This window comes from Pipistrellus kuhlii, unplaced genomic scaffold (assembly GCF_014108245.1).
Source record: "Pipistrellus kuhlii isolate mPipKuh1 unplaced genomic scaffold, mPipKuh1.p scaffold_m20_p_1, whole genome shotgun sequence".
Lineage (NCBI taxonomy): Eukaryota > Metazoa > Chordata > Mammalia > Chiroptera > Vespertilionidae > Pipistrellus > Pipistrellus kuhlii.
This window is the reverse complement of record NW_023425404.1, coordinates 159,584,754-159,598,574: the sequence shown is the minus strand read 5'-3', so window position 1 is coordinate 159,598,574 and position 13,821 is coordinate 159,584,754. Positions and strand designations below refer to the sequence as shown.

Below are 13,821 nucleotides of genomic sequence, written 5' to 3'. Positions count from 1 at the left end.
TTTTTGAGTTATTAATATTTGGCAAATTGTTACTTCTATTTTTATACTTACTGAACATCTATAATATAAAGAACCTGATATATTTATAAAGGTAAGCAGATGAACCCTGTCCGGTGTGGTTTAGTTGCTTGGGTGTCATCCTGTGTACCTAAAGGTTCCTGATTCATTTCCTCATCAGGTGCCTCAAAATATCTGATAATTTTTATCATTAGCATTAAAAAAACAAAACACATTGATAAGACATTTGAAATCTGAGGATTTTTTACAATTTTAGCAAATCACTTCATCAATTTGGGAAATGAAATAATAAGATGGTGTTTATATTGGTCCTCTTATGGCTATTATTTAAAAGTACACCAATTACAAACGCAAGGTACCTTGGACATTCTTGAATACGATGGGTAATGTAACCAATGGTAAGCCTTTCAAGGCTATAGTACTTACGAAGGTTCATAAATGACTGTTTTCAAGGCATCACGCAACTCAGCACTTGTCATTGTGTGCATGTTCACCTCCACAGCCGCTCCTTTGGCCTTCATGTGAGCAATGTTATCATGCTGATCAGCAAACATGGGAACTCCCACCATAGGGACCCCATGATAAATACTTTCGTAGATCCCATTTGTTCCACCATGAGTGATAAAAGCTTTTGTTTTGGGATGACCTAGTTTGATGGTTGGGTGAGAAGCAGATGAGGATTTCATTATATGAAACAATTTCAGAGAAAGATAGAGAAAAACTATAGGATAGATCAATGAAGAAGGCAGTATTTTCTATAGAAGCTGAACACAGGATTTATTGCTATCTCAGGAAACTGTGACCATGGGAAATGGCAAATTCACTCCTTCTGCATTGTCTGGAAAGACTATAAGGAGGTGATATATGAAATGAGTTTGAAATTTGAGAACTCAGGAGAGTCTTAACTGAAGATTCTCCTTTGTGAACCAGAGGAAGCGGGTATTTCTCAATGGCCAATTGGTTCGTTATATCTATTCTAAAATGTAAAATTTTTAAATTATTAAATGTTGATTGAATTTAGCTTTTTTCAGTTACTTGTTCATCATCCAATTGTACAGCTTTCCTCCTCCCCCCTCAATCTTACCAAGAAGATCATTCTGGGGAATCCAGTCATAGATCCGAGTATTGGCTGCTAACGTGTCTGGCTTCTTTCCTTGGTATCTCCATAAAACCTATGAAAGACAGTGCATTAATTTTATAAGTGGAATGCACAATTAAGGAACTTTAGAGCTATAGACTTATTTAAAAATCATGCAGTCCATTTTATGTGATATTCAAGAGGAGTACAAAAGGGGTAGTTTGCAAACATTGATTGTATTTCCTTGAAAATAATTTTACAAAAAGATGTACTCTATTTTCATAGTATTACAAAGGCTCAGTAGGCAAATGATCAAAAGGGCCCAAATACAACATTTTAATGTTTTGATAAATTTGTACTTAAATATGGTGTCAATTATGCTAAATGTATATAATGAGTTTCAGCTTTCTCCTGGAAAGAGTACTGTTGGTTAGCTGCACTTTCCAATTGGCAAGGTGGCTGCTAACTAGGATCATAGGTTGTACTGACCTTCTGTGGAATCTGAGCAAGGCCTGAGGCAATGAGATTGGCTTTTTCTTCCGTGAGGTTTCTGACCATTGACCCCAGAGAGAACACTACAATACCATGTTCACCTGAACTTTGGACAAATTCTTCAATTTCCTGTAGAGATAAAGTTTTCTCTATTATAAAAGTACGGGACCACCAGGGGGGAAAATCACACATCCTTATAATAAAAGCATAGTATGAAAATGGTCTCCTCTACAGGGAGTTGTCTGGACTTTGACCAGGGGGTGGGGCTAGCCAAGGGAAGGGGGTAGGCCCCCTCTGGTTGTGGCCACTGGGGGAAGGGAAGGAGATCCTGGCCAGTGATGGCAGCCACAGGTGGCGCCAGGTGGTGGGGAGAAGGGAGGGAGTACCTAGCCAGCAGCCAGCAGCTGCTAGGGAGCCTTCCAGTGCCTCTAGTTTCTAAATAGGCAGGGTGAAGAGCAGCGTCCGAGACACTGTTAGACTGGTTAGGTATTCTACCACATAGAACCAGCTAGTCTCTTTAAGAGACAAAAATGTGTCTGAAAACTATGGCTTAAATATATAATGAGTGATTACAACTAAAGGCATTGTAATCTATGTGCGTCATCCTATAGAATAAAAGGCTAATATGCAAATAGACCAAATGGTGGAACAATCTAACCATCAAACAACAACCAGTCGCTATGCGGTGTGCTGACCACCAGAGGGCATGCAGAACATGGCAGTGGTCAGCTGCAGCAGGATGGTGGAGCAGATGAGCTGGGGTGCCAGATCAATGCGGGGTGCTGGTCACTGTCATCGGGGTGAGCCTCTGGTGATTACTGAAAATTATTTTTTCCCCATACCGTGGTCCCACTGGGTGCTTGCACCTGCCAATGCCAAAGCTGCTGCTTGCAGCCGCTGCCAGTGCTCAGTGCCAGCCCAGATCACTCAGCACCATTAGCAGGTGTGAGCAGCGGCTGCTGGCTCTATCCACCCTCCGGGCCTCTCAACCTCCCCCTGCTCCTGGAAGCAATAGGAGCAGCAGTCCCCACTTGCACCCACTGATGGTTTAGGTCCTGCTCCCACCCTCTGCTGGCATTGGCCCCAATTGCTATGTGCCATCAGTGAGTGTGAGCAGGTCCAGTGCTGTCAGTGCATGTGAGCAGTGGTGGGAGTGGGGCTGTCGGCAGGCAGATAGGGGACTAGGGCAGGAGGGGCCACGCAGGGCCTCTGAGGATGGGCCGAGACCCTTCCCTATGCCCACCACAGCCTTGCAGCCCACACTTCCTTTCAAGGTGCACCAATTCATGCAATGGGCCCCTGGTACCAAATAAATAGATGATAAGAGGCAAATCTTCCCATGGTATGTGAAACTGTTACTCCCAAAGTTTAATTTTATGAACCAACAGAGTTGTTTGCAAACTCATAAAAATATTTCTTGGAGGGAAGCCCCTAAAAAGAGGTTTAGAACTAAGCTTTAACATTTTTCAGCATGCCAGTTTACAGTCAATAAATTATTAATGATGTCATCTAACTTTCTGTTAGGAGTTTAGGATATTTGTCTGATATTTATTCTTTCCCTGATTTGTAGGGCTAAATAGAACTTTAAAGAAAAGGGATATATAATAATTTGTTTAAAAGGTGACAACAGAGTCAAACGTCTGCTATAATCATGATAAATTTATGAAACAGTGATTCACTCTCTTTCTATAAGAATGTGACACTAACTGCATGCCATTAACTTGAGCTTAGTACAGAAGTAAAATATAAATTCCTCTGCAAAATAGAATTCATTGCTTACAGCTGTTCAGGTTGAACACTGCAATGTATTGGATTCGGATTTGCACATTGTAATCTATGTGAATGTCATCCTCTAGAGATTATCATGCATTTTCTTTGTAATTGTTTGTGGTTATCTGTGATCACTGATGTTTCTCAATATAAGGCTAGTAAAATTACCAGGGGAAAGATGATGCCACAAAAGTAGATTGCTATTTTTAGCTTAGTTAAACTAAAGGGGCTCACGCTCCTTAGGAGAATATCTCCGAAGTCCCAAGAATTGGTGTTTTACCATTTTGATTCATCTTCCTAAACATATGATTGAATAATATATATCACACACACACAACCACACACACAACACATTAAGACTTACATAGCTAACTGCTTTGGATTCTTGATTTTTACTGATTCTCATTGCTTTTTTATTGTTTATTCAGTGACTGGTTTAATTATTTTTTCAGAGATATAAGCCATGATTGATATTCATGTTGCTCAAATATCTATATTAATAATTGGAAAAATTTTTCCCTCTTGTAAAACATATTTGAGTTGGTTTTATGAAATTGTAATAAACAAAATAGTGTGTCAAAGTGTTACGTAGTAAACCACAGAATGTGTCATGTCCCTTATTTAGATATTGATTGACTCTCTCCTGTAATACTCAATAGAGTTTTCCTGAAGCTATAACTGTTTGGTAAGAACACCATATTCAGAATCAAGTTAAATATGCACCTTAGCCGAAGCAGAAATCAAGAATTCTACTGGGAACACCATTTCACCTGCAACCTTCAACAGAGATTGTTTTGTTTACCTACAACCCAAGCAAATGAGTGTTTCCTAACTCCCTATTGATAAAGATAGTTAAATACAAGATAGTTATTACTCTGCTCACCTATTATTCTCCTTTGTTTCCCAATATTGTTTTCTTCCAACATTTCTGGCAGTCTAGATTTATTCTTGTATAACTTTGGAATGTGTTATATAATTTCGTTTTTTACTCAAAAAACAAATGACAAAAAAAACCACAAAAAAACTTACATCATGGTCTTAAAGAACCAAACCAACATTTGACTTCTACTTTATGTTGATGACTTCCAATCTATTTCTAATGCTCTCTGCTGGGACAGAAACCTTATATTACTCATGCAACTTCTAGAAATCTATATCTGAAAATTCAATTGGCTCCTTAAAGTGAATTTGAAATTGAACTCATAATTGTCATCTCAAAATAGTGTTTCATTAATTGTTTCTTATTTCAGCAAAGGCCACTGCTATCCAAGAAGCCATGTCTTCTGGCAATATTTACTTCTACTGACCAAATCCTGTGGAATCTACCCAATAGTTCTCACAAAAGCCTATTTATCTCTCAAACAACCATAGGAAGTGTCCCTGTTCATAATTCCATTGTGCTTATTAGGAAGACTACAGCAGTCTCCTAGTCTTTAGTTTCCTGTTTCTTCGATCTAGTACCCATGCCATTGAACCACTGATATTTTTAACATGCTCCTTAAATCGCTTCATTCTTCAGCTTAAATATCAAAGTAAAGTCCAAACGAAACAGTAATATCACTCATAAGGGACCCCTATGACTTGGAAAGTTCATTTTGAGTAGCACACTGAAGATACCCAGCAGCACATCTCTGTTATTTAGACTGTGACCTTTAGAGGGGAATCAGCATTTTTATCATATGGTACACAAAAACCTCCATTGTAATAGACATACCTTAGGCAAGGGTTTGGCAGGTTTACAATGCAATCCTCCTACAAACTCAAAATTAGGTAAGTATGGACGAGGAAATTCAAAATCCCAATATGTCCTCAATAGCCAAATTTCTGCTTTCCCCATAGTTTCACATAACGTAGTGGGTCTTCCTGGAGAATATAAAGTTGGGAGGATATTATTAGCATATATGTTTGTTAGGAAAATAAATGTGCCACTACTTTTCTAATGTGCTATTAAGAAAAAAAGAAATCTAGGCCCTCTAGATTACTTATTTTGTCTAAATTTTAAAAGGAAAGGTAATTTAAAGTAATATGAAAGAGAGGGAGAAAAGGAGGAAAAGATATTTGGAGAATGAAAGAACAGTAATGTGTAAAATAATATATTCAATAAAATAAATTTCATTAAATCAAATAAGAATCAATAAAATAAATTCACAAAAATTAAATTCACAAATAATTTAACAACTCCAAGTACTGATAAATTTTATATTCAGTTTTCCTCCAATTAAATGGCAGATGATACATTAACCCCATCATATTAGCACCAAATCACATCTTAATAGTTTTCAAATTTCCTGTCAGGAATATATTTCCACTTCCTAGATTTTTATGCTTTTTTGTTCACTCATATTGTTGAAGAATTCCACCAATATCAGTTTACCTTATCTTCCTGAGACCATTCCAATCTACTTCATCCTTTTTTTCATAGTAGGAATTCCCTGAGTAATTCATACCCAGTATGACTCTTTTTAGAATGTGAAGTATACATTACACATTACCAATATCACACATTTATTTTGTGGTAAAGTAAATCCTACAGAGTCTAAGTATTAATTTTGGAAAATTTGTTGTCTTTAAATGGGACAGAGTCAAGTATTAATTTTAGATTTGTTGGAGGAGTATTGGCAAATCACCAACTCAACCATTTTTATACACAGAAAACATGTTTTGTATCTAAGGAAAGAAAATCCTCCTTTCAGATGACAATCCTCCTTTCTTGAGGATTCTAATAGAAATTAGTGATCATATACACCCCAGGTTAGTTAGCCTCTTCTTTACTCATTACTTTGTAGTGTCTGAATATGTGTCTCAAGTTGTATACTCATATGCTCTAATTTGATAATGAAGAAACATTGCAAAAAGACACTCAGCTTGAAGTTGGTATAAATTAGATCAGAACACCGCCTCACAGCTTCTATGCCAAAATGTTTATGCCCTTTAATTAATCCTGCCTTGATTACCAACTCCTTAGATAAGATTATTGTACATAACCTATAGACCACATTTTAGGACAGATATAACTTAAAGTATTCACTGAACTTCTATATCTGCAGCAGTGATACACAGTATCAAATCTAAAGCCAATCAAAAGCAAAGAGAATGGAAATGAACAAAAGTATGAAGTTCATAAATAATGTCATAAGACATTTTATGTCATACTGAGAAATTATGAAACAAAATTATAGAAAGAAAATTCACCACCAGTTTTTCCCCCATCATTATATTGAAGCATCCATCTTATATAAAAACTGCTGTTTGAAATTTTAATCCTGCTATTTTGGCTTCTGCAAATGCTTGTTTGCTTAAATAACAAGAAAAACAAGACTACTCCCATTCTAGAGAGGTCATGGACTATGCCCCAGACAGAGTTGTCAGTGCTGACACTAGACCAGGCCTTGAGATATGGTCTCATGGCCCCTTCCCAGCGTGTAGGCCTTCTTTCCCAGAAGGCCCAGAAATTGCATTCCAAATTTGGAAGACAAAAGAGCTAGAAAAAGTATAAATAGAAAAGGTTTCCTTCATGTTGGGGGGTGGGGAAGATTTTGAAAGGCACATTTTTCTCTGGCCTTCCCCTTAATAAAATGTAACTCCCTTTCTCTAAGCATGGCTTGGTTTTTTTCCAGTCTTCTGAAACAATATTACACAAAATGAGTTATGAACACAGTGGAAAATTGTGAAAATAACATCATTAATAAGTGAGTTGTTACATTTCAGTTATCATGTCAATATTGTTATTGTTTGAATATATTTTTATTATATTTAAAATATATCTTTATTGATTTCAGAGAGGAAGAGGAAGAAAGAGAAACATTAATGATGAAAGAGAATCATTGATCAGCTGCCTCCTGCACACACACCATTGGGAATTGAGTCTGTAACCCGGGCATGTGCTCTGACCAGGAATCGATCTGGAACTGTGACCTCCTGGTTCATAGGTTGAAGATCAACCACTTAGCTTCTCTAGTCAGAAGAATATATTATTTTAGTCATACATATGAGTCTACTGAAATTATTTTTTGAAGAATTCTTAGAGGTAGCCTGAATTTATGGCAAAACGGCTCATGTAGATGAGATGTACCAGTGAGAATTTCAGTGGAAGACAGTCACTAGTTTCTCAGAAGTTAAGTCATGTTAGCTGGGTTGATATTGTGAGACAACTTTTCCAGGCTCCCTAAGTTATTAATTTCTTTCCAAAGGCATGAGAGTAAACTAATGTATAGTTTAAAAATTAATATTTTAAAATACATTTGGATTTACTTATAAATAAGTTAATTAATATTTATAAAAAAGTTTTTGGAAGGTCAAAGTATTTCCCGTATACCCTTGTTTTGGCAATTATGCATAAAGTTGCTATAACCATACATTTGCTAGTTTTTGTTTGAACATAAGGTATCAACTCCTTTAGATAAATACAAGGAGCAACATAGAATGGTAAAGTATGTTTAATTTTGTAAGAAACCTCCTAACTATTGTCTAAAGTAGCTGTACAATTTTGCATTTCCGCTCATGAAAAAAATGAGAGTCTTTGTTCCAAATGCACCAGCTTTTGGGTGTTATCTGTGTTCTACATTTTGGTCATTCTAAAAAAAAAAAATGTGTAGTTGGCATCTCATTTAAATTTGCCTCATAAAAAAATGATATGGAGCATTTTAATATTCTTATGCATTTGCCAACTGTATATCTTCTTTAGTGAGGTATCTGTTAATGTCTTTGGTCCATTCTAAAATTAGGTTTTATATTTTCTTATTGTTGAGTTTAAAAAAATATTTTGCATGAGAGTCCTTTATCAGACATTTTTTTTGCAAATATTATCTCCCAATTTGTGTCTTATCTTTTCATTTTGTTGTCATTGACTTTTACAAAATAGAATTTTAAATTTTAACAAAGTCTAGCTTATTCATTGTTTTTCATGGATTTTACCTTTGATGTATCTAAAAAGTCCTTGCCATACCCAACATCATCTAGGTTTTCTCCTATGTTTTCTAGTTTTGAATTTTATAATTCTATGGATACTACACTTTTGAGTTAAATTTTGTGAAGCTTAAGATATTTGTGTTTAGATTTATTTATTTTTGCATGTGGATATCCAATTGTTTCAGCATTGCTTTTAAAACGACTGTTTATTGTATTGCCTTTGTTTCTTTGACAATAATTAACTGTATTGTGTGTTTTTCTATTCCATAGATCTCTTCTGTTTCATTGATCTTTTTGGGTATTCTTTTGCTAATCAACACCACACTGTGTTGATTACTCTAGTTTTATAGTGTCTTGAAGTTGGATAGTGATCTCCTCCAACTTTGTTTTTCTCCTTAAATATTGTGGTGGCTATTTGGAATATTTTGCCTTGCCATTCAACTTTAGAGTCAGTTTGTTAATATCCATGTAATAACTTGCTGGAATTTTTATCAGAATTTTACTGATTTTTGGGTCAAGTTTGGAGAAATTGACATATTGATAATATTGACTCTTTCCATGGACATGAAATATCTGTCCCTTTTTTAATGTTTTAATTTTGCTCATCAGAGTTTTATAATTTTCCTCAAATAGATCTTTATTTTATTTTGAGGGGACTATTATAAATGATAGTGCTTTTAATTTCAAATTCCAATTATTCATTACTAGTGCATAGGAAAGTGATTGAGTTTCCCACATTAATCTCATATACTGTAACCTTGCTATAATTTCTTATTAGTTCCTTGGAGGGTTTTTTTTTCCATTCTTTTATACTTTCTACATAAAGTCATGTATCTCTTAATGATGGGAATATGTTCTGAGAAATGTATAGTTAGGTTATTTATCGTGTGAATATCATAGAGCATACTTACTCAAATCTACAATATATAGTATAGCCTCCTACACACTTAGACTACATGGCATACTTATTGCTCCTAAGGTACAAACCTGTAAAGCATATGTCCATAATTTATTTATATGCACAAATACTGTAGGCAGGTAACACAATGGCAGGTATTTGTGCATCTAAATAAATCTAAACATAGAAAAAGTAATGCATTCATATGGCATAAAATATTAAAAGATGGAATACCTGTTTAGGGTTCTTATCATTAAAGGAGCTTGCAGGAGTGGAAATTGCTCAGTGAGTCAGTGGTGACTGAATGTGAAGGCCTGAGGCATTACCGTACACTATTGGAGACTTTATCAGCCTGTATACTTAACCTATGCTAAATGTATGAGAATATTTTCTTTAATAATACATTTACCTTACTTTACCTGCTTTAGTTTGTACATTTTTAATGTTTTCAACTTTTTTATTCTGTTGTAATAACAGCTTAAAACAAATACTTTGTATGGCTATAGAAAAATAATTTCTTTTTTATATACTTGTTTTGTAAGCTTTTTATATTTAAATTGGTTTTAACTTTCTAAACTTTCTTGTTATAAACTAAGACAAACACATACATTAGCTTAGGCCTACAAGGGACAAAATGATGAATATCACTGTCTTCCATCTTCACATCTTGTCTGACTGGAAGGTCTTCAAGGGCAATGCATGTGTGGAACATTGTCTTAGAAATTTTATATCTACCATCTAAATGTGATTCCCTTAACACTTTAATATTTAGTTTTATAAATGTTATATAAATACAAGTATAGATTTGCAGTGACGTTATTATGTTTCATATTTTGTTTTCTTTTGATAGCAATCTACTCAATATCAAAGTATCTTACAAAACGACTAGATGACTGTAAAGAAAAAAGTAACTGTAGCAAAATATTTCTCACTTCCTCCTCCCCGTTAATACTGAAAACAGATTTATTATAAATTAATATAAATTATAGACTTTTAAATAGAAGCTAAAGTTTTAAAATATAGTCCTTTCATTTTCCTAGACTATTCTTAAGCTTCCCAAGTTTCTTTTAATAACTACTTTAGAATGAAAAACACACCTCTTACCTAATGCTTCACTGTAAAACTGGTCCCAAAACTGAATGTCATATGGCTCAAGCCAGAAGTCAAAAAAAAGAGAAAGCATTACATTTTTAATTCTTTCCAGGAAGGTCATTCTGTCTGTAAGTCCTCCCATGATAACAGGAACATAGGAAGGTGGAGCTGGAAGTTTTCCACAGTATTTTTCCACAGTGCCACCCATAAAGAACCTCAGCGTGTACACAAAAGGGACTTCCAGCAACTCAGCCACCAGCTCTCCACAGTGTATCACAGGGTCTATAACCATTACATCGTACTTGGTTTCCCGAAGTTTCTTCATGATTGATTGGTTGTAGACTACACCCTCACACAGAAATTTCATATATCCAGTTACTTGAAGAAGAAATTCTTGCAGTTTTTTTGCTGCCTGCCAGCGTGGCAATGTTGGCATGACTTTGGTAGCTAACTCTAAGAAGCCATTTAGTCTATTTGTAAAATCTCCCTGCTGAGGTATAGGGATCACCTCGAAGTTCAGTGTGGAAGGCTTACTGTAGTCAATGATGAGAGACTCTTGCGAAGCCAACACAGTCACCTCATGTCCCCTGTCTGTGAGAGCCTCCAGAATGACCTTTAGATTGAGCCAATGGCTCATGTCACAGGGCCACACCAGGACCTTCCCACAGGATCCAGAACCAAGGCAGTAGAGCTGCAGCAGCAGAACCGCTGAAATCCATTTCTCAGACAGCATGGCAGAGTTCTTTCACCCACTGCGCTGCTGCTGGGGAATATTTGCTGGGCACAGAGGTGAAGTGGCAATTTAAACATAACGTTAAAAATTAACTTCCTGATGACTGACAAATGCACGGAACTTATCAGCCTTGTTGACTGGGCCCAGTACTACATGATACTTGTTCAGGAGAAGATTTGAAATAGTTAAATATTTTATAGGAAGTGTTTGCAGTATTTTAGCAGTTTGTTTTAAATATGTTAAAAAAGAAAAATATTTTTAATTGGAAATTTTTAAAATATAGTAGAATAACCCATGTGAGTGGATCTCGTAAATAACATGGTATAGCTTATGGAACAAGATGATTGGTAATTTGGGGAAACATACAGTATAGGTTTTGTCATAAAGATGGTTACATGCTGGTATTGCTAGTATGTGGATAAGACATATATTACATAACTAGAGACATGGTGCACAAATTTGTGCACATTGAAAGGAAATTAATTAGCAGAAATATTTTAGAAGCTGGGGAGGGCTCCAGGACATGTCCAGCCCATCTTGTCTAGTCCCAATTGGCCAGACGCCAGCAGCAAGCTAACCTACCACTCAGATCCTCTGCCCCCTGGTGGTCAGTATGCATCATAGTGACTGGTTGAGCGAATGGTTGACCAGCCAGTTGGACACTTAGAATATTAGGCTTTTATATATATAGATAACAAGAGAAGTATACTAAATATTATACAAAGGTATAGTGTTTCAGGACACCAGAAGATGCTGTCACTCTACCGTGAAGAAAATTAGACAGAAGTTCAGGTTGGAGGAGGTATTTCAGCTGAGCCCAGCTGCCAGGGTGAGAGGAGGGTTCTGAAGGTTATTGGAGGAAAAAGAATGACTATTCAGAAATGATGGCCACTTAAGTAAACATCACTTCAGTATGTTTAGAAGTGAGGTTAACACAGAGCAAGGCAGAAAAAAAAACAAACTTTTTTTTTCATATTGAATTTATTAGGGGGTCACTGGTTCTTAAAATTATATAGGTTTGAGGCATATGATTCTGTAGCACAGCATCTGTATATTATATTATGTGTTCACCAAACTAAGTCAAATCTCCTTCCATCAGCATTTACCCCCTTTTTACCCTCTTCTACCTCCCTCCACCTACCTTTCCCTCTGATAATCACCATACTCTGAGCTTTCTCTTTTTTTTGCTTAATCCTTTTACCTTTATCATCCAGTTCCTCAAAACACTTTCCCTCTGAGAGCTGTTAGTATGTTCTCTGTATCTATAAACCTCTTCTTATTTTGTTTGTTAGGTTATTTTGTTCATTGGATTTCAATGTAAGTAAAATAATATGGTACTTGTCTTTTTCTGACTGGCTTATTTCACCAAGCATAATATTCTTCAGGCACAACCATACTGTCGCAAAAGGTAGGATTTCCTCCTTTTTTTTTTTTTTTCCTTTTTTTCCTTTTCTTTTTACTCATCTGATGGGCACTTGGGCTGTTTCCAAATCTTGGCTATTAAAATAATACTGGAATGAATAATACAGGGTGCATATATTCTTTCAAATTAGTGTTTCTGGATTCTTTGGATATACACTGAGTGGCCAGATTATTATGATCTCTTAATGCATAATAATCTGGCCATTAAGTGTGTGTGTGTGTGTGTGTGTGTGTGTGTGTGTGTGTGTATTAGAGGCCCGGTGCATGAATTAGTGCATGGATGGGGTCCAGCCAGCCTGGCCAGGGGGAGGGGACATGGGCAGTTGGCCTGCCTGCCTGCTGGTCAAACTCCTGGTTGATGAGACAATTTGAATATTAGCCTTTTATTATATAGAATATACACTGAGTGGCCAGATTATTATGCGTTCAGAGATCATAATAATCTGAACACTCAGTGTATGTCTAGAAGCAAATCACTGAGTCATAAGTTCAACTTTTAATGTTTTGGAGGAAACTCCATATTGCTTTCCCCAGTAGCTGTACCAATCTGCATTCCCACCAACAGTCATAAGGGCTCCCTTTTCTTCACATGCTCGCCAACACAGTTTGTTGATTTATTAAAGATAGCTATTCTGACAGGTGTGAGGTGATGTTTTATTGTGGTTTTAATTTGCATTTGCTTGATGATTACTGATGTTGAGCATATCTTGGCCATTTGTATGTCATCTTTGGAGAAGTTTCTCTTCAGGTCCTTTGCACATTTTCTAATTGGATTGTTTGTTTTTTACTGTTGAGTTTTATAAGTTCTTTATAAATGTTTATGGTAATGACTAGCAAAATTATGAAACTCTAAAGAAGGAATAGCTATGGGAAGAGTTTTTAACCTGCAGTGTGTGAGTTATGATTGCACAAGTCTGTGGAGATACCAATCTGGCCCATGAACACTTCAATCTCAGAAGAGAGGGAGGGTGGTTAATTTAGAAATATAGATTTTTGTGTCCATCCATCCATTCAACCAAATTTGTCTCCAAATCCTTGAATATGTTATACCTTCAAGAACAATTTTAGCATAAGTATGTGCCAGATTCTATACAATGCACAGGATATAAAGAAATAAGTAAGATATGATTCCAATTCAAAAGGAGTTTACAGATTATTGCAAAAAATAAGTCGGTTAAACCAACACTTATTGTACACCTATAAGGGAAGTGGATCATAGATGGTAAGGATCAACTGAGAGGGACAAAGCTTATGAAGGAAGTTGTTTGATGGAGGAAGGAAATGAAGATATAATACTCTTAAGTCCCTAACAATGATATTTAGCTGGTTGGAAAGTATTGTTTGGAAGTAAAAGATAATATTAATGTTTCTGTGTTCTAAGTGTGACATAGTTATACCCAGAGTTATAAA

General features: G+C 35.9%; 1 protein-coding gene across 4 annotated transcripts in view; it reads right to left on the bottom strand.

The window, feature by feature from the left end:
* LOC118705701 (UDP-glucuronosyltransferase 2A1) overlaps positions 1-13,821 on the bottom strand; it is a 50,250-nt gene that overhangs the window by 3,697 nt on the left and 32,732 nt on the right. For 3 of the 4 annotated variants that reach the window (XM_045571933.1, XM_036414735.2, XM_045571938.1), the window contains 4 exons: positions 5,073-5,221; positions 1,586-1,717; positions 1,103-1,190; positions 445-664 (listed from right to left, as the gene is read on the bottom strand). In XM_045571933.1, the coding sequence (XP_045427889.1) occupies positions 445-664; positions 1,103-1,190; positions 1,586-1,717; positions 5,073-5,221 (589 nt within the window). Of the gene's footprint in view, positions 1-444; positions 665-1,102; positions 1,191-1,585; positions 1,718-5,072; positions 5,222-10,268; positions 11,036-13,821 lie in introns of those variants that run through there. The other variant, XM_036414742.2, reaches the window with a different exon arrangement.